This window comes from Sturnira hondurensis, unplaced genomic scaffold (genome assembly GCF_014824575.4).
Source record: "Sturnira hondurensis isolate 20B ecotype Veracruz unplaced genomic scaffold, ASM1482457v3 Scaffold0007036, whole genome shotgun sequence".
Taxonomy (NCBI): Eukaryota; Metazoa; Chordata; class Mammalia; order Chiroptera; family Phyllostomidae; genus Sturnira; species Sturnira hondurensis.
Window position 1 is genome coordinate 2,962,493 of NW_028079667.1, and position 18,540 is coordinate 2,981,032.

Genomic DNA, 18,540 nt, shown 5'->3' on the forward strand with positions numbered 1-18,540 from the left:
AAGTAGGTTTACAGTTGTTTGTATGAAAAATACAATAACAAATAATAAAGAATTAACTTTTTGTTTCCTGTACTCACAACTGTAAACCTATTTTTGCCAGCCCCTGTATTAGAGTTATTTTTTTAAGATGAAAGTAAATATAGTAAAAATGCTGATACTCTATAGTAAATATTTTGTCCTTGAGTCCCTAAGGGCTGTCTTGCACACTCACTTTTGTAGACTATTGCTATTGAGTGAACCATCTTTCTTCATGATTGAGTTTAAAAATAAGTATTCACTGAATAATTTGCTTGTCAGAAAATGACAAATGTTAAGTACTTTCCATTGGAACTGGAGAAACCTTTCTGAAATAATGTCAGATTCTATACTCATGCCTGAGTTTTAATTTTCGAAATTTCATAAAAATATTAATTTAGACTTCAGACTATTACTAATGATAGAGCTTTAAAATGTGTACTTTTCTGATTCTTAAAATTTTGTTTCTTTTTTACAGAAAGAGCTATCTGGACACAAAAATATTGTGGGTTATCTGGACTGTGCTCTTAATTCAGTTAGTGATAATGTATGGGAGGTGCTTATCTTAATGGAATATTGTCGAGGTAAGTTTTTTTTCTGCATTTGTTTTATACTAAAAAATAATAGCTCTAAAATGGGTTACTAGGTATCACCTTATTGTAGACAGTTATTGCAGTCTCAGTTTTAATTATCTGTGTAATTAAGGCATGCTGTTAAAATTATTTAAAACTGCCCTGACTGGTGTGACTCAGTGGATTGGGTATTTTCCTGGAGACCAAAAGGTCACCAGTTCAGTTCCTGGTTAGGACACATGCCTGGATTGCGGGCCAGGTCACCGGTTGGTGGTGTGCGAGATGCAACCAATCGATGTTTCTCTTATTCTCTTTCTCCCTCCCTTCCCCTCTCTCTAAAAATAAGTCAATAAGAACTTTAAAAAAGAACAACAAAACCTAAGTTGTTAAAAAAATATTTAAAACCTAGTCATAGTTGCTGTAGGGATAATAAAACTAGGTAAATGACAAGGAAAAATGCTGTTGGATTTAAAATAGGAAATCTAAGCAGGTAAAGAGCACCTACCCTTCATGCTTCCAATCCAGTTCTTTTAGAATCAGATCACGAAGAGCATAATATATCAATATTAGTGTTAGAAGGTATTCTTTCCATCAGTCTACCATGTTACCTTTCAACATATTAAATGTAATAAATTTGGAGGATATATTTTGATCTATAATTTTTATAAACTTGTATTATTTTGTATTTTAGAGTTCTTTTATAAATATCAGAAGATAGAAAACCACATTTTATTTGGATCTACTGTGGGATTTTTAAAAATAAATAATTACTTGTATAGGATGCCTGAAGAATAATGCTAACTTAAAAGAATTCCCTGAAATTTTTTTACGTTAATGTATGAAGGGGGCAATTCAGCTCTTTCTTGTGAACTTAAAAAATTCAGACTGTATCTGGCAATTTGGGCTCTAGGGAGTCCTGGTTTATATTTGGATTCTCTTAAGACAGTTATCATTGTTATTTGTGATACCAGAGATTCTTGTCATTTCCTGGAGGTTGGAGGAGAAGGATGATGGTCGTGGTGATGGAGAAAATATGGTGTCTCTTACTTTAGTCTTGTAAGGAGGGAGGACAGAGGGAACTAAAGTGAGTTAATATTATAGTATCTATTGCAGTGTATTTATAGCTTATTTCCTCATATAATGTAAGAAGTTAGAGGTTTTCTCATATTCACATCTCTACTGTGAAGCATTGTGACAAGGAGAAGACACGGATTTTCTCTACCTAACTTTTCTGAATTACAGCATTTTTTGTTCTGATTCTTAGCTGGATTAAATATAATTGAATTGGGCATAATTGTAATGCTAGATGAGTTTAATTAATTGTCATTCAGAAGACATTTTAAAAGGAAAGCCAAATGAAATTCCATTTTTAGGGGACAATTTGGTTTAAGGAAGGCATTCTTTTGCTTTCAAAAATTAACAGTTTTAAAAATCTGGTTTGAATCAACAAGCTTTGTTTTACATGAAATTTTTATTTTGATCAAAGTTATTCATTTATGTATTTTTAAAAGTCAAATAATAGATCTGTTAAGCTATGGCTAAATCATATCATAATCTTTGAGATATTTCTTCTCATATTTACTTCTGTATTTCTATACTGCGTTATATAGAGAATTGGTAGTTTTAGTGAGATCTTTAGAGTATGAAAGAAAAAAAAGGAACTTAAAAAATCAGGGAAATATGTGATTCTGGGCTTTAGAAAGTTTCATAATCATGTTTTAGATAGTATTTCCAAGAAAAGATGAGGATTTTACTGTCACTGTAAAAATGATAACACTCATTTTTTAGATTGAATTAATAATCAGTGTTAATTATTTTATTCGTCATTAAACTATGACATGTAATAGTCTGTAGTTGTATTTTTATTTATCTTGGAGTTAATAATTATATCAATTTTCACTTGCATAATTTTGTTTATACATGTTAGTATATTCACCCCACATTCTCCAGTGTAAATTTTTATGGAATATGTTTAAATATTTTAATATTGTGTCAGTTTCATTTTTTCTTTCCTTAGGAACATCCTTTTGGGAAACTTAACTTTGTTTAATTCTATAGCACTTGGCTGTCACTCTGGGAATTCCCTTTGCCTTCCTCTTGTCTTGGACTTCCTTCTACTGATGCTCCCCACTTGTTTTTGTAACTACCTTGGCAGAGTCCATTTTTCAGTAGCTTTCTGATAATGGATTTATGAGGAAAACATTTTTGAAACCTTTCATATATAAAAATAATTTTATTCTATTTCCACATTTGTTAATTTGGCTGGATAAAGAGTTGTAGGTTACATATAGTTTTTGATCTGTAATTTCGAAAGCCTTACTTACTTCATTTTTTCCCTACAAGTTGGATGCCTTATGATTGCTCCGTTTTTTATGTGACCTGTTTTTTTCCCATGGACACTTCTTGAATCTCTTCCTTTACCTCCAGCATTCTAAAATTTTAAGTTATATGTACCTTGGTTGTGGGTGATTTTGGTGGTTTTTTTCCTCCTGGGTACTTAGTTTTTCTCTTTCATTTTCTCTGTTCTCTCTTTTTGGACTTTTCATTTTTAGGATATTAAAAATATCCTGGATTGATTGCTCCTCTGGTTTTCTTTCTTTCTCTTCTTTTTCTTTTTCTTTTTCTTCTTACTGTGATTGTGTTGGGAGCATTCTGTACATTTATGTTTCAATTCCCCTATAGAAATCTGTATTTCTGCCTTGTTATTTTTAATTTTCAGGAACTCTTTCTTGTTCTCTTCATATTGTTCTTTGTTAAAATACACCTTATTCTCGTTTTAGGTGCAAGTCTTTTTTTTTTTTCCTACTGATTAGTTGCAGCTTCTAAAAAGATTTTTACTCTGTTTCTTGCGTTTGTTTCTGGAGTTTTTTCTATTTTTGCTATAATGCCCTCTCCATTGTGTTAGAACTTTTATTTTTAAAGTTTTACCAGATAAACTTATTGTATGCACTACAGATCAGAATGTGTTGAAGCAGACAATTAGATATTAAAAGAAGGAATCCAAAGGATCTGAATGGAGCATGCTCATCAGTTCCTTTTCTCAGATGTATCAGTAAGATAAGATTCCAGTAGGTTGGAGGGGTGGGGAATGGGCAAATAAATGCTCTTCCTTTACTTCCTCTAAAAAAGCTAATTATTTTACATAGAATTGTTGAAGAATGAAAGTACTTTAGTGAGGGAATCAGTTTTATGTGTATATAGTTCAGGTACATTGGTTTTGAGTATGTAGAGATAAAACTGTATAGAAAGTAGAAGAATGTGTTAAACACCTTCTACCTCACCATGGTTTCAGGTATCAAATGTTTACAGTCATTCTCCGTCTAATGTTAGGTATCTGAAGGCTCACGGTGTGGCACTGCCTACTTTGCAGTTCTGAGGTAGAGGTTAAGGAGAGATTATGTGCTTTAGGTACCAAACTTTCAGGAATCATCGTTGATACTTGGAATATATTTGTATTTTATGAAAAGAGCTTTTATTTGTAGGAGGTGTTCTGCAGAAATTCTTATGAATAATGTATCCGTTAGCTTTTGCTTGACAATAAAACGTTACAAAACTCAGTAGCATAACACAACAGGTATTATTGCGTGTGAATCAGTGGGTCAGCTGTTCTATATTGAATTTGGTGGGGTGACATTACTCATTTTGGCTGGGCTTGCTCACGTGCCAGTGGGTTTGCTGGGACTGGTTTCACACATTGCGTGTCCTCTTCGGGGCACTAGCAAGCTGTCCTGGGGATGCTTTTCGCATGGACATGGTAGAAACAGGAGAGGGCAAGTGGAGCATGTGAAGGTCTGTTCTGTTGTGTAATGACATAGGAAGGTTGTTGGATGACCACTGTAACAGGTTAGGAAAATGTTGACCTTTTTAGTGATGAAATTGGCAGAGAATAAAAGGTTTTGTTTAGGAAATGATATCTGTTTGAAAAATATGTGAAGATTTGAGAGCTATATGTATCTTGTTTTAAAAGACCTTCAGTATATATTTCTTAACCTCTTCATTAGAATAACCTTACTTTAATGCAATTTTCAGAAGAGCTTGATTTTGAATAATAATAATTCCTTTTGTGTGTCTACATTTGAAACGCAGCTCAAATACAGCTTTTAGCTTTTGGGGGGGACCTGAATTTTGTCATTCAAGGGTTCCAGCTCAAAGATCTCTGAATGGAAGCAAGAGGTTAACATTTGTTTAAAATTTATTCTACTAACTTCAATATCGAACAATTTAGAATAGGTGGGATGAGTTTAAGGTTTGGATTTCTTTAGCTTTGAAATGGTATTTCAAGAATGTAAATGAATACCAAGAAAACATTTTTCATCCTGTTTAATTTTGGGTCAAAGTGAGTCAGGATGTCTGACAAGAGGATGAAAGAAACTGCTGCCTGGTCAGGTGCCTTACTCTTCAGAGATGCCCTGAACAAATTACAGCCAAGTAGACCTGAGTTTTTTGAGAGCTGGAGATTGATAGGTGAAAATCCATGTTCTTTTTACTCTAAAATTCTAAGAAAAACCCCCAACCATTTCAGAAAACACACGAGAAAGCTGTGTAGACAGTAATAATAAAAGGAACAGGTGTGCATGCACATTCTGATGGATTTCAAAGTAGCAAACATTTCTTTTATTCAGCCTTGTTAAAAGAAAGTTTCAAGTTAGCATTAGCTCGCCTTTTTAAATTCCTGAAATTGATTTTTATTAGAATGGTTTCTGAATGAGCCACATATTTACTTGCATTCTTAAAATACAATGATCTTAACTTTTGAATAGTGAAGAATTTCCATCATTACACTGCCTCTCAGGGCTCTTGTGTGGCTATTCGATTGTAGTATCCCTTACCTGGTTTAGAGTATTAGGTCCTTAACCCATCTCTCCATTTCCACTCTTGTGACTCCCTTTTCCCCCAATCCAGGAATATGTTTGAAAAGTCACGTCCTGCGTTTCCTTGGTTCTTAAGTTACAATGTTAAGTATTTCTGATTGCTATCTGCCCTGTCATTGTCATCTCACCTTACTCTCTCTTCTGCTTTCTAGACCACATACACATTGGCCTTCTTTAAGCTATTTGAAGTCATTAAGCTCCTTCCCAACTAGATGCTTTTGTAATTGCCACTTCCTATGTCTATCTTGCTCTTGTTCCAAATCCCTTCCTGGTTAACCCCTGCCTATCCTTAGTTCTCAACATAAATATCACTTCCTTAGGCCTTATATGATACCCTCTCTTTCCCTTCCTTCACCACTTTAAATACAGGTTTCTCTCCTATTATTCTTACTGTGCATAATTATGATGTTTTATTTGTGAGTTTAATGTTTATCTCTGCCTTTAGACTGTAAATTCTATGATAATAGAAACTTTTTGGGGCTCATCATTGTTTACCCGATGACTAGCACAGAATGGAATAAACATTTTGAAACTCCATGATTCTGTCAATAATGTACACTCCCCTGATTTCATAGATGTTAAAATGTTAAAAAAAAAAAAAGCAATAGCCTTAGTAGGACATCATCTATCTAAGATCTTCTTGTGTTAAAATGAAAAATGTGAAAAAATATATTTCATTGAATCAGTACTTAATGGTGTAATAAGAATCCTTATTAGGGGAATTATGAAAAAGCCAATTTTCCAGTACCTGAGACCATAATGTATTTCTTAATTTTTTGTAATAGACTGCATTTATTAAAAATATGTCCTCTCAAAACTACTTTTTTGGTTAGCTGGTCAAGTAGTGAATCAGATGAATAAGAAGCTGCAGACAGGTTTTACGGAACCGGAAGTGTTACAGATATTCTGCGATACCTGTGAAGCTGTTGCAAGGTTACATCAGTGTCAGACTCCAATAATTCATCGGGACCTGAAGGTAGGAACTTTAGACTGCTTATGGATTAATGCATTTTTAACTTTCAAGTTACAATTTTCTTTGGCTATTTTCATCTAAACCAGTTTTTATCACTAGCACTGACATTGGTCCATGTTTCCTGTTAGTTCCTGGGGGCATCTAACGACTGGCTGTAGAATTTGGTGGTGATTATCTTTAAGATCACTTTATGTTACCTGTTAGCGCACTCTGAATATGATACCCATTTATTACATTGGAAAAAGTCCTCCAAAGGGATTAAACATTCCTGGTGTCATATTGCTAGAGATATCAGTACACGTGTCCTGTAAAACTATGGGTGTCGCCCTAGCTCGGTGGCTCAGTTTGTTGGAGCATTGTCCTGTGCAACACAGGTTGTGGGCTTGGTCCCGAGCTGGGGTGCAGCTGACCCATGTCTCTCTCTCCCCCTCTTTCTTCCTTTCTCTCTCTAAAATGAATAAACATATCCTCAAGTAAGGATTAAAACAATAACAACAACAAAACTGTAGGTGTCGTCTTTGATACCCACAGACACAACCCTTTCCCTGCTTCAAGTTTATGGAGATTCACCTTCTTAGTGAGTTCTGTCTTGTACTGCCTCGTTTATAATTGCAGCCTAGCATTCTTCTTTCCCCCTTGCTCCACTTTTTATTATTATCACTTGTCATTGTCTAAGACACTATATAATTTGCTTATGTATTAGGCCTACTGTTTATTTTCTTTTCTCTTCCACTAAAATATAAGCTCCATGTGTGCAAGGATTTTTCTTTTTTGTGCAGTGTATTCAAGCATTTAGAACAGTGCCTGGTACATAGTGTGTTTTCAAAAATTAATATTTAATGAATGAATGAATCCTAATTCTGACTGACTACACAAAATTTGTGAAAGGTGATAATAAAACACTCCTTAAGATACAAGGGAATAGAAGATTTTATTTAGAATATAGGTTGTAACCATGAAAAGTTCATTCAGGGAACCTATGGTAAAAGGATACAAGTTAAGACAGGGTTGAAATGCATGACTGCAGACCTTTGTCCCTTAATTTGGATAACTAGTATAGTTTATTTCAGTTATTTTGAATATGCCACTTTTACTTTTCCCTAATAACTTGGCGTGATTTTTTTTAGATTATTAAAATTTACTAAAAATCATTAACTTTTTAAAAAAGATTTTATTTATTTATTTTTAGACAGAGGGTAAGGGAGGGAGAAAGAGAGGGAGAGAAACATGAAGGTATGGTTGCCTCTCACTCTCCCCCTACTGGAGACCTAGCCCACAACCCAGGCATGTGCCCTGACTGGGAATCGAACTGGTGATGCTTTGATTCACAGGCCATCATTCAATCCACTAAGACACACCAGCCAGGGCAAATCATTAACTTTTTTCATGCAGGTATTTACAGGTGAGGCTTAATAATTTTAAACCAGAAAAGACATAGAATTGAATAATTTCGTACAGGCCATATTACATATGCTTATTTCTTTTTGTGTGTGTAAATTTAAGCAAACTTGTTCTAGATTTCTTGTACAAATCTTTATTTTGTGTAAATCTTTTATGTAGTAGACTAATATGAAATCTAGGGGGAAAACGGTAAACAGTAATGTAAGTATTTTGATAGAATTGAGAGCAATTGAATTGAATTACTATCCAAGACTGTTACAAAAATAAAAATACTGTGGAAAAATGTAATAAAAATAGTATTATTTATTAAGTGCTTACCTTATTCCAGGCACTGTTCTAAGCAATAATAGATGCTACCTTCCCCATTTTTTAGATATGGAAACTAAAGCACAGAGTGGTTAAGCAAATTATCCAAAGGTATGCATGCTAGTGAGTAGCAGAGCTGGGCTGTGGATATATACTCTCTCTTTCTAGAAACTGCACGAATTTGTTTACTTAAGTTACTACAACTCTAATTTCCTAGTTGATACATTAAGTCAAGTCTTTCTTAGTGCACAATTTTAGATAAAAATGGTATGAGGAGCAGAGGTTGAATTTTAATGGTTTTTGCTATTGGTTGCCTACAGATACAATGAAGTGTCAGAAATGGGGACAAATGGAGGTACAGTATAGATTCTGACTGCTACAAGTTCTTTTATTTCCCTGAAGCACTTTCAGAGAGGATTTAGGGTTTTTTGTTCCCTACACAGATGATCTTGGGATTAGAGAGACCCTTCTGTGTTCTTAGAGAAGCAGTAGAGATAATAGAGTAAGTTTTTGCCTGGTTCATTTGACCTTCCTCACGATTTGAGGTACCGTGTATACAAGTATGTGTATGATACGTATATTTGTATGTATATGTGTCACCAACGCTTCAATGTTTATTGTGTAAGGTCATGGTTGTCAGAAGATAATTTTCATTTTGAAAATAGTACCAATTAATTGATTTTTTTCTCTTTAGGTGGAAAATATTTTGTTGAATGATGGTGGAAACTATGTACTTTGTGATTTTGGCAGTGCCACTAACAAATTTCTTAATCCTCAAAAAGATGGAGTTAATGTGGTAGAAGAAGAAATTAAAAAGTAAGTGTTCATCTTCACTGTGTTTTCTTAAGGGAATTTTAGTTAACTTGGTTCTGTGATCAATTTTACTAATACATATTGTAGATATTCCATTCATAGGTTTCTTCAAAATATTTTTATGCCATAAGCATTAATTCATTTATGTCTGATCTAGCTTGATAGGAAACACATTTTACCATGGATACAAGTTTTTCATCTACATTGTAAACACACTTATCAAGAAAGTGTTAAATAAGCTATAGTAATTGTGAACTTATTAAAGGGAATTTTCAGTAATTACTGAGTTCATTTAAGCTCTTTGTGTTTTACTAATACTGAGGATTTGTCTTATTAGGAAAATTACTTGAAAACATTTAAACTTTTACCTTATATCTGATATTGAGAAGTTGATTTTTGTATGCATCACTGTGCTGAAACGATGTTACGTTAACAGTGTTCTAGGAAGCTCTCTGGTAGAAAAATAGGTCCTATCTGCTTTATGTTTTTAAATCTTGTACTTTCCGTGGTTACCTGTAAAGATTTTTCTGTGACTTTTCTGTTTTCTAGTTTTAGAAAATGGAACTGTTTATAAAGCTTTGATTACTTTAATAGAATGATACAGAATGCAGAATAGGAATTTCTGAGTAGTTGCCTTGTCTTAGTTGTCCTCTTCACTTCACAAATTCTTGATTCTTTAAGACTCTGTAGGAGCTGTTCATTTGAATTGCAATTTATATTTCGAAATAGCTCAAGTAGAGGTGATACATTTTGAAATGAGCCAAGTAGACTTTGGCTCATTTATTATAACACTATGGATTTCTTGACTATGTATTTCTACTCAGGGAACTTAGCTTATGATGATTATGTTAGATTCCATAAAAACAAACGCTTTAGTAAACATAAATGCCCTGAAAACTTAACAATAAATTATTGAACTTGCTTTCTGGGATTGAGGCTAATTCTTAAAAATGATTGGATTGTTATATATAATGGCTGCTATAAAATTCTGCTCAAACTAGGTTTTATATCTTGTTGCAGAGATCTGAAGTATAGAGTTAAGGTTCAGTAGAATTTTGCATTAGTAGTGGATGTAGGCTGTGAGGGTGTTCTTGTGCTTTGTGGCTCAATTAAAGAGTTAATAGCCTAACCATTTACTCAGTAACAGGTGTTTATTACGTTGGGCCTACAGTGTAGTGGGCACTGTTGCTGATGCTGCAGGAGAGCTGCGAACAAAAGTCCTGCCGGCATGCAGTTCGTGTTCTGGCCTCTTAGGGTGCTCCTCTAGTCGTGCCATTCAGCACGTCCCCCCGGTCAGGGTCATTGGGAGGAGTGGGATTGTTGACCTTTAAGATGTTTTATGTAAAATAAAATGTGTTAGCACTCAAAATGAATTTTAAACTATGCCATGATATAGCAAGTCCTTTCTTACTTTGGTAATTTCTACCATGAAATTGAGCTCTGCTTCATTAAAATATTCTGTTCATAATGTATTTGGGATTTTTGTGTTGGTAAATTTTCACAGTATCTTATAATTCCAATTATGTAATTTATAATGGTGGTGAATATTAGAATTGTACTTAATTAATGTAGTTAGAATGATGACACTTGCCTTATTTTAAAACAACAATTATAAAAACAAACCTAAAGGAGATTTACTACCATGAGCAAGGAAGTATGTTAGAGTCCATAGAAACAAACTCATTAATAAACGTATAAATTAATTTTTTGAAAGAATGCAAGTTTTACTTTTGAATTGACTGAAATATTTTGATGAGGATATTTTAATAGTTAAACTATATTATTTCAAATAAGAAATTCAGGGAAAACTATGTTTCTAATACATTGTCTTTATTTAAGATTTTTGTACTAAAGAGAAGTAAGTTTTTTATCAGTAGAGATACTACTGCACTTGTTGAGTAAATGTGTATATACATGCTTTGTATTGTTTAATCCTTGATGGGCTTTTAATGACTTATAAAAATAATATTATTTTTATCTAATGTTATTGAATTGAAAAGTTTTTTGCAGTATTTTATGTAGAATCAATGTAGTATCTGTCTTTTTAAAATACATATATATATATATATATATACACACACACATATATATATATATATATATCTCCATTCCATTTTACTTATTTACTGCCAGGTATACAACTCTGTCGTACAGAGCCCCTGAAATGATCAACCTTTATGGAGGGAAACCCATCACCACCAAGGCTGATATCTGGGTAAGGCCAAGAAAGGTTGGCATTTTCTCTAACCAAATTTAAACAGATGAGTTCACTTGATTATTTGCCTGCTGCTCCCCAAAAGCTGTTTCCGAATAAGCAGAAGAGTGGTACACGTAGAGTTTCTTATTCGGGAGACGAAAAAGACTAGAATATTTTCTCTTCTTAATCCTGAGATGGCAAGCTTAGGTATAAAAAAGCAAATAAAGGACTTATATAACTTTTTGCCATGATATTTTTAAGAGTTTAAATTATAAATGTGTTAACATTTTTTGATTGAGTGGAATTTTGATTGATCACTTTATAGAAATGCTGGGCATAACTCTTAAGTAATTACACTTATAATTCTCTGGAGTATTTTAGGAAATTAACATGAGTAAAACTTTTGTTTTTTAAAGATTTTTATTTATTTATTTATCTTTAGAGGGGAAGGAGAGGGAGAGAAACATCAATGTATGGTTGCCTTTCTTGCATCCCCTGCTGGGAGTTGGCCTGCAGGGAACCAGCCCGCAACCCAGGCATGTGCCCTGACTGGGAATCGAACCTCTGGTTCGCAGGCCCGCACTCAATCCACTGAGCTACACCAGCTAGGGCAGTAAAACTTTTTTTAAAGTTATAAACATGTCAACTAACATATATATTGAGGTGTTTTTATTATGTAACACTTATATGTAGATTGAATAATGAAGATAGATAATATTTCTATATAATTAAACTTTTTTAGAAAGTCAATACCTCTTTAGAACTCGTTTCATAAGTAAGCTACATTTTGGCTATGTTTAATAGACTAGCAGGAAAGTATTTTACATGTAAATTCATTTGAATTCAGCTAGTATTTAGCTATATGAGGGGGACCCAAAAAAGCCAGAATTATCTTCTGGAGGGTGAGCCCACTGTAGTACAGCCTACCCCCCACTAAGTGCGTATTCTAACAACCCATCTGTATTAGTGTACCAGCTGGCATTGTGAGAGGCTGCATTTGGCTTCAGTGAATTTTTTTTGAAGACTCTTTCAGTACATTTGCTCATTTCACGATGGGTGATTTATGAGCACACCTGCCCACACTGTGCTGAGTGTTCAGCAGGTTTGACCAAAAAACGGTGCGGCTGTGTGTCCCACCCTTCCTATTCTCCCCATCTTGCCCCAAGCACATTTTTTGTTTGTTTGTTTTCCTGATGAAGAAAGTCCTCAAAGGGAAATGTTTCGCCAGTGTTGAAGAGCTGAAATAAAAAACAGTAGGAGCACTAAAAAGCATCAAAATCGATGAGTTCAAAAACTGTTCTAAGCAGCGGAAAAATGCCTAATAGGTGTATTGCATCAAATGGAGGTGACTGAGGTTTAAACATGTAAGAAGAAATACACAATTTTTTATAAATCAATTCCAGTTTTATTGGGGCCCCTTCCTTGTATCTACCACTAGTAAATATATTAAGGATGGTAGAAAAAAATTTCTTTGGAAATAGTTACAGAGTTTACAAGAAAAGTCATGTTTATTTTGTCTTTAAAATGTAATATTCAGAATGTACTCAAACATAATGTGTGAAACCAAATAAATATCTCCTTGGTTTTTTTCTCCTGGCCTCTTTCTATTGGGGTTGGGATATCCAGATATTCTTGCAAGGTATAAAAAGAAAAAATATCTTTAGCATCTTTTTATCTGTCTACATAATATATATTTTTTCACCAAACAGTGGTTCTTAAATCTTGTCATAGTTAAATTTTTAACCGTATACATAATTGATTCAACCCATGAACAAGTTTGGTTTAACTTGCTGCTGTGTGTAGATCACCGGTTCGTGTAACTCAAATTCAGTTTGCTTTTTTCACATTAACATTTGACTCATTGAATGGGTTATAGTATAAGGTAGAAAGCAAATTCAGATGAATCTTTTAAAAAAATTTATTGTTGAGAAAGAGTGAAAGAGATGTCAGGAGAGGCAGACATTGATTTGTTCTACTTATTTATGCATTCATTTATTGATTCTTTCTTTTATGTACCCTGACTGGAGATAAAACTCACAACCTCTCGAGTGGTATATTGGGGTGATGCTGTAACCAGGAAAGTGACCTGGCCAGGATATCAATTGGATCTTAATTGATAAAATGAAAATAGTAGAGGAAGTGATCGTGCAAGTTTTTTCTGGCCTAATTTTGTGACTGCTGCTGAAATCTGTATTACCTAAAAGAGTATTTCAACAGCAGAAGAAACAACAGACATCGTAGCTCAACTACTGTTTTGAAATCATCATGGGTTGATTTTTAAAAAAGTTACTCTCTTTTTTTTTACCCTGTATATGAACCAAAAGGAGAAGGAATCTTTTGTTGTTGTTGTTCATTTTCAACCAGACTTAGTGTGTGTGTCAGGCTGCATACTACATTTTCAGTGAAAAGTTTAAAATTTTATACCATGTGTGGATTAGTATATGAAGTAGTAATTCTGTAACCACTAATTGGGTATCGTTTTGAGGTTAGAGATTCTCAAAGATTAAAAAATAAGCAAGAAAGATAATCAGAAAACAGAATCTCTGTGTATGTGCATGACAGAGATAGAAGTTCAATTTGCATGATGTCATTTTCATGCTTGTCTTAGCTCCCGTGGAACAGAAGAGGTATGCTACAACATTGTAGGTGAGAGAGGCGTCATGTTGCTTTTTAATGAGGAAAATGGAGGTTGGGGATAGCCTCCAAAATCAGGTCATTCGTTTCCTCCTGTTTTTTGAACAATTCTCATTATATCAAGAGGATAAAAAGGGAAATAATGCCTTTGGTGTGAAAAAACTAGGACACCTCATTGTGTTCATACTATGTGAAGCTGAGTATTTTAGATTTATGTTTTTTAAGTACATTGCTGTCTAAAATTGTTATCTGGGAACTCCCACAGTATTTACTGTAACACAAGACACTACTAAAGGTTTGACTGACAAGATAAAACTGGCTGAAATGCAGACCTCTTTTCCCTAAACTGTCATCTGAGTAGGAGAAAGATGTAATTTAATGCAGATAATACACTATTAATAGCATTTTTTAGTGTTGTCAAGGGAGCCTTATGCTCAGTTTATAGCAGACAAGCTGAAATTTGTAGAAAAAAGCACCATAAATTGTTTTAAGCCAAATTGAACTGGTTATTTTTATTTAGGATCTTCACAGTTTTGTTAGTCTTAATAAACAACCCACCCTGTAATATCTTTGAATGGATATATTGAGATTTCTAGAGCCTTTAAATTTTTCATTAGAAAACTGTTAAATATTGAAACTTATGTTTAGTAAATTAAAAATATTGAACTCACAGGTGTTTCTGTATATTGTGATCTTTACAGTAATTGTAAAACTTAAGAGTATTTGTTAGTGTTTGTGCTAAGTTGATACGTGGAGGAAATTAAAGGAAAGTCGATTTGCTGATTTTTAGATAGGCAAAATTTAGTATTGTTGATATAATTGTTTACTAACTATATAATTTTATACAATGTGTTCAGAGTTAGAAGTACTCCTTGTACTGTTAAGGCTTGTAGGTGACACTTTTTGTGACAACATAATGATTTCTTGACCCAAAAATTACATTTTATTGCTGACTCTCTGGTTTGAGCTTGAGCTGTTAGCAGCTTAGCTAGACATTTTTTTTTCTTCGGGAGTTTTGTCTTCGTTGTCAGCAGCTAAATTTATTGGTGCTGTGATGTCTGTTAAGCTATGCAAGTGAAGCAGACAGAGCCTATCCTTTTTGAATTTTAATAGAGATTACCCAGGTGTAAATATGATTAGTAAATTAAAGAATAAAAATCATTGGGTTATATACAAAAGTAGAGACTCAGCGCTGTTTTATAAGTATAAAATAAATAGTGGCATGTGTTTAGTGAATTACTGATAAAAATGTGTTGATGGTAGTCTGATAAATTTAACTGTGCTGGCTAACTCTCATATTTGGCTCCCCAGATTTTAAAACATGTTTTATAGTAAATTTATTTAAAATGCTGCTAGAAGGAGCCTGGTGTTTACCTTGTTAGTTATATGCTAGTTATATACTAAGTATATCTTTTCCTTGTGAAAGAAATGAAAGTATGTTTTTTTCCTAAAAGGGACCAACCACTTGTAGTTTGTTAAATCATTTGTGATCTAGAGTTCTATGATAGCATTTATTTAGCCAGCTGGCCACAGATGTGATAGAAAAATACGGAGTTGATACACTTAAATGTTTAAGAACATTAAGCAAATGATTTGTGAAAAGATGGATTTTGTGTAGAAACATTGGTTTTTTTGAATAAATTTAGTTTTGGGGTTAGTGCTATTTTTATGTCTTGTGGTTAAGTTGATTGCTTGAGGTCTGATGATATTTATGTTTCTTTATTTTACAGGCACTGGGATGTTTACTGTATAAACTTTGTTTCTTCATGCTTCCCTTTGGTGAGAGTCAGGTTGCTATCTGTGATGGCAGCTTCACCATCCCTGACAATTCTCGTTACTCCCATAACATACATTGCTTAATAAGTAAGTACTTGGAAAAATTACTGACAAAATTGTAAGATACTGTACATAGGGCCTGCTCTTACATCCATTTGACTAAATCTAGTTTTAATTTAATTTATTATACCTTTATGAAATTAGAGTAAAGAAAAACATTAAAAAAGATGTTCATAGACTTTTATGGAGTGAAAGCAGCCTAATTACAAGTGCATTTTAAGCCTTTAGATAAACTTTTGTAGGACAAAGAGATTATTTCTAGAAAAATTTAGCAGCATAACATTTAATTATTCGGTCTTTGATCTTTGAAATCCAAATATCTAGGTCTGTTGCTTTTTTTTTGGATGAAAGTGTCACTAATCTTAGTTTGTAGCTCACTTGGCCATCCTTTTTAATATTTATTCTTTATTGATTATAAAATGGTTATCAGAAACAATGTAAGTATATCAAAAGGTATAGTCTTATGGGCTTTTGATTTCAAAAGAATACCTCAATTTTCCTTTTAGCCTGCTTTAAGATTTTTTCCTTCCTTTTTGATAAGAACTATAATTTAATTTCTTATGTATGTACATGGTAAAATTTCTGAAAAAGATGATTTGGGGAGGGAAAGGGTCATCCAATATTAAATATACTAGGGAACTGCAGCATTTTTCAGCACTATTTTAATTAAAGTGTTTCTAGCATTTCTTCATCTTATATATTTTCTGTCATAGTCTATAACCACATAGAATAATACAAAAGAGGGTCAATGTAAATATATTTGATATTTTGTATGATAAAGATGGCACTTCAACTCACCAGGGAAAACTAGGTGGAACTACAAAGAGTTAATAATAGCAAATTGTAGATAAAAAAAATCAGACTGGATCTCTACTTTCAACTTTACACTACAATTTCAGGTAAATCAAAGACAAATGTAAAAAAAAATAAAACATAAATATAGTTGAAGAAATAGGTATAAATTTATTTATAACACTAGAATGGGTAATGTGTAAGGGAGGCATTAAATTTCAGGGATCAGAAAAGATGAAGAGCCCTGGCTGGCGTAGCTCAGTGGATTGAGTGCGGGCCTGCAAACCAGACGATTGCGGTTCGATTCCCAGTCAGGGCACATGCCTGGGTTGCAGGCTGGTTCCTTGCAGGCTAGCTACCAACAGGGGACACACAAAAGGCAACCATACATTGATGTTTCTCTCCCTCTCTCCTTCCCCTCTAAAGATAAATAAATAAATAAAATCTTAAAAAAAGAAAAAGATGAAGAATTCATTAACATAAATTTAAACCATTAAAAATCTTCCTAAACCCTTGAAATCCACTATAAAATTAAGTAATCAAGTGGAAAATATTTTGTTACACATTTGACAAATTGCTAATTTTATAATTTATGAAACTCATGTAAATCAAAAAGAAAAGGGAAATACCCAGAAGAAAAATGGTCAAAGAAAGTGTAGCATAAAAGGATACCTAGCCTCACTTTGTAAACATATAATTTAAAGTACAATCTTTTTATTTCTATAAAGTGAATTTACTCACACAGGTTAGATATTAGAGAATTATGTCATTTGAACACAAAAATTACATTGCTTCATTTGGGATGTTTTTCCTGGGCAAGGAAAATCATAGTAATAGGGTTTGAGAAGAGATGCTATAACTTACAGGAAGGAAATAGCCCTAAACTTGGCTGTGGCACTTACAGCATGAACACTTAGCTCTAATTGGAGAATAATAAGTATGAGTCCTTGTGCCTGGAGTTTTCCTCCCATATATTTACCTGTCTGTTTTGTGTGTCTCTCTAATAATGATGGCCCACTAAACAAATAGCCCCTGTGGTCCAGAGTTCCACTTTTATTGATTGAGCATCTCCCAACCTTGTTGTGATTTGTTTGTTTGTTTGTTTGTTTTTTTAAATTTTAAATCCTTGTGGCAGCCTCCAGCCAAGTTAATCTACTTGACTGGGCGGCCCAGGTTACCTTCCCAGGAACCAATTAATGTTTTTGTCAGTACTCTGGCGACAAAGTTGTATAGTTTTCCAGTGGTCTGTCCCAAATCTACTTTCTCCTTAGCCCTGTAATTTTTAGCCTGCCATTTTGCAGAATGTGAAATTTTAAAGAAGTGAACATGCCATTAAGAGTATATTTGAATAAGCATCAGACCCACTCTACTTTATCCAGCTGCTTTCATCCTTCATTGTGCAAAAATTAGGACATCAGAGCATGAAAGGGCCCTGATTAATTGGAGTTTTCAAAGAATAGGTGAAGGAATTTATTTTGGCTGTTGGCATATTTTGGCTAAATGAAGTTTAACTTTTTATTGAAGCTCTTGCTGTAAGTCATTGTAACAGTTTTGTTGATGAGTATAATGTTTTAATCACAATCAAACTGAGGATTTTATTGGGGATCTTGCAGTGTTTTAGGAACTTTGAATATGAACTTTGAATATTCTCATTGAACAATACTATATGGGGGACTGGATAATACATACCCTGATTTGTGATTTAATTGCTTAAAGTAGTAAGATCTTACTTTCTCATATTGGCTTTAATTTTTTTCCTTCTCTGTGCGTATGTAGGTGTGACTATGTGCTTGTAATGGCAAGGTTGAAAAGCACACATTCTTAATAATTATAGGATTTAATTGGATTCTAGTTAATTGATGCTTTAGTGTGCAACATATGCTTCTTAGATTTTACTTTTTATCAGTGTTTGTATACATTTGACCATGTATTAGTGATTTACTTAATTTCAGAGCTAGGCAGAAATTTTAAAAAAGTCAAATGAAATAAGAGTATTCCAGTAAATGTTGGTATTTTATCTCCTGTCAAAGGATTTGTATGGACTTTACTTTTTAAATATTGTCTTGGGTAGTGAAAGCTTGATAGGGTAGAGATTAAAAAAACCAGGACATACTTATCTGTAATGTGATG

The 18,540-nt window shown here is 33.4% G+C and overlaps 1 protein-coding gene across 2 annotated transcripts in view; it reads left to right on the forward strand.

Moving 5' to 3' along the window:
* BMP2K (BMP2 inducible kinase) overlaps nucleotides 1–18,540 on the forward strand; it is a 124,248-nt gene that overhangs the window by 51,805 nt on the left and 53,903 nt on the right. For both annotated transcript variants that reach the window (XM_037051022.1, XM_037051023.1), the window contains exons 3-7: nucleotides 494–599; nucleotides 6,292–6,434; nucleotides 8,833–8,954; nucleotides 11,085–11,166; nucleotides 15,513–15,645. In XM_037051022.1, coding sequence (XP_036906917.1) covers nucleotides 494–599; nucleotides 6,292–6,434; nucleotides 8,833–8,954; nucleotides 11,085–11,166; nucleotides 15,513–15,645 — 586 coding nt within the window. The remainder of the gene's footprint in view (nucleotides 1–493; nucleotides 600–6,291; nucleotides 6,435–8,832; nucleotides 8,955–11,084; nucleotides 11,167–15,512; nucleotides 15,646–18,540) is intronic.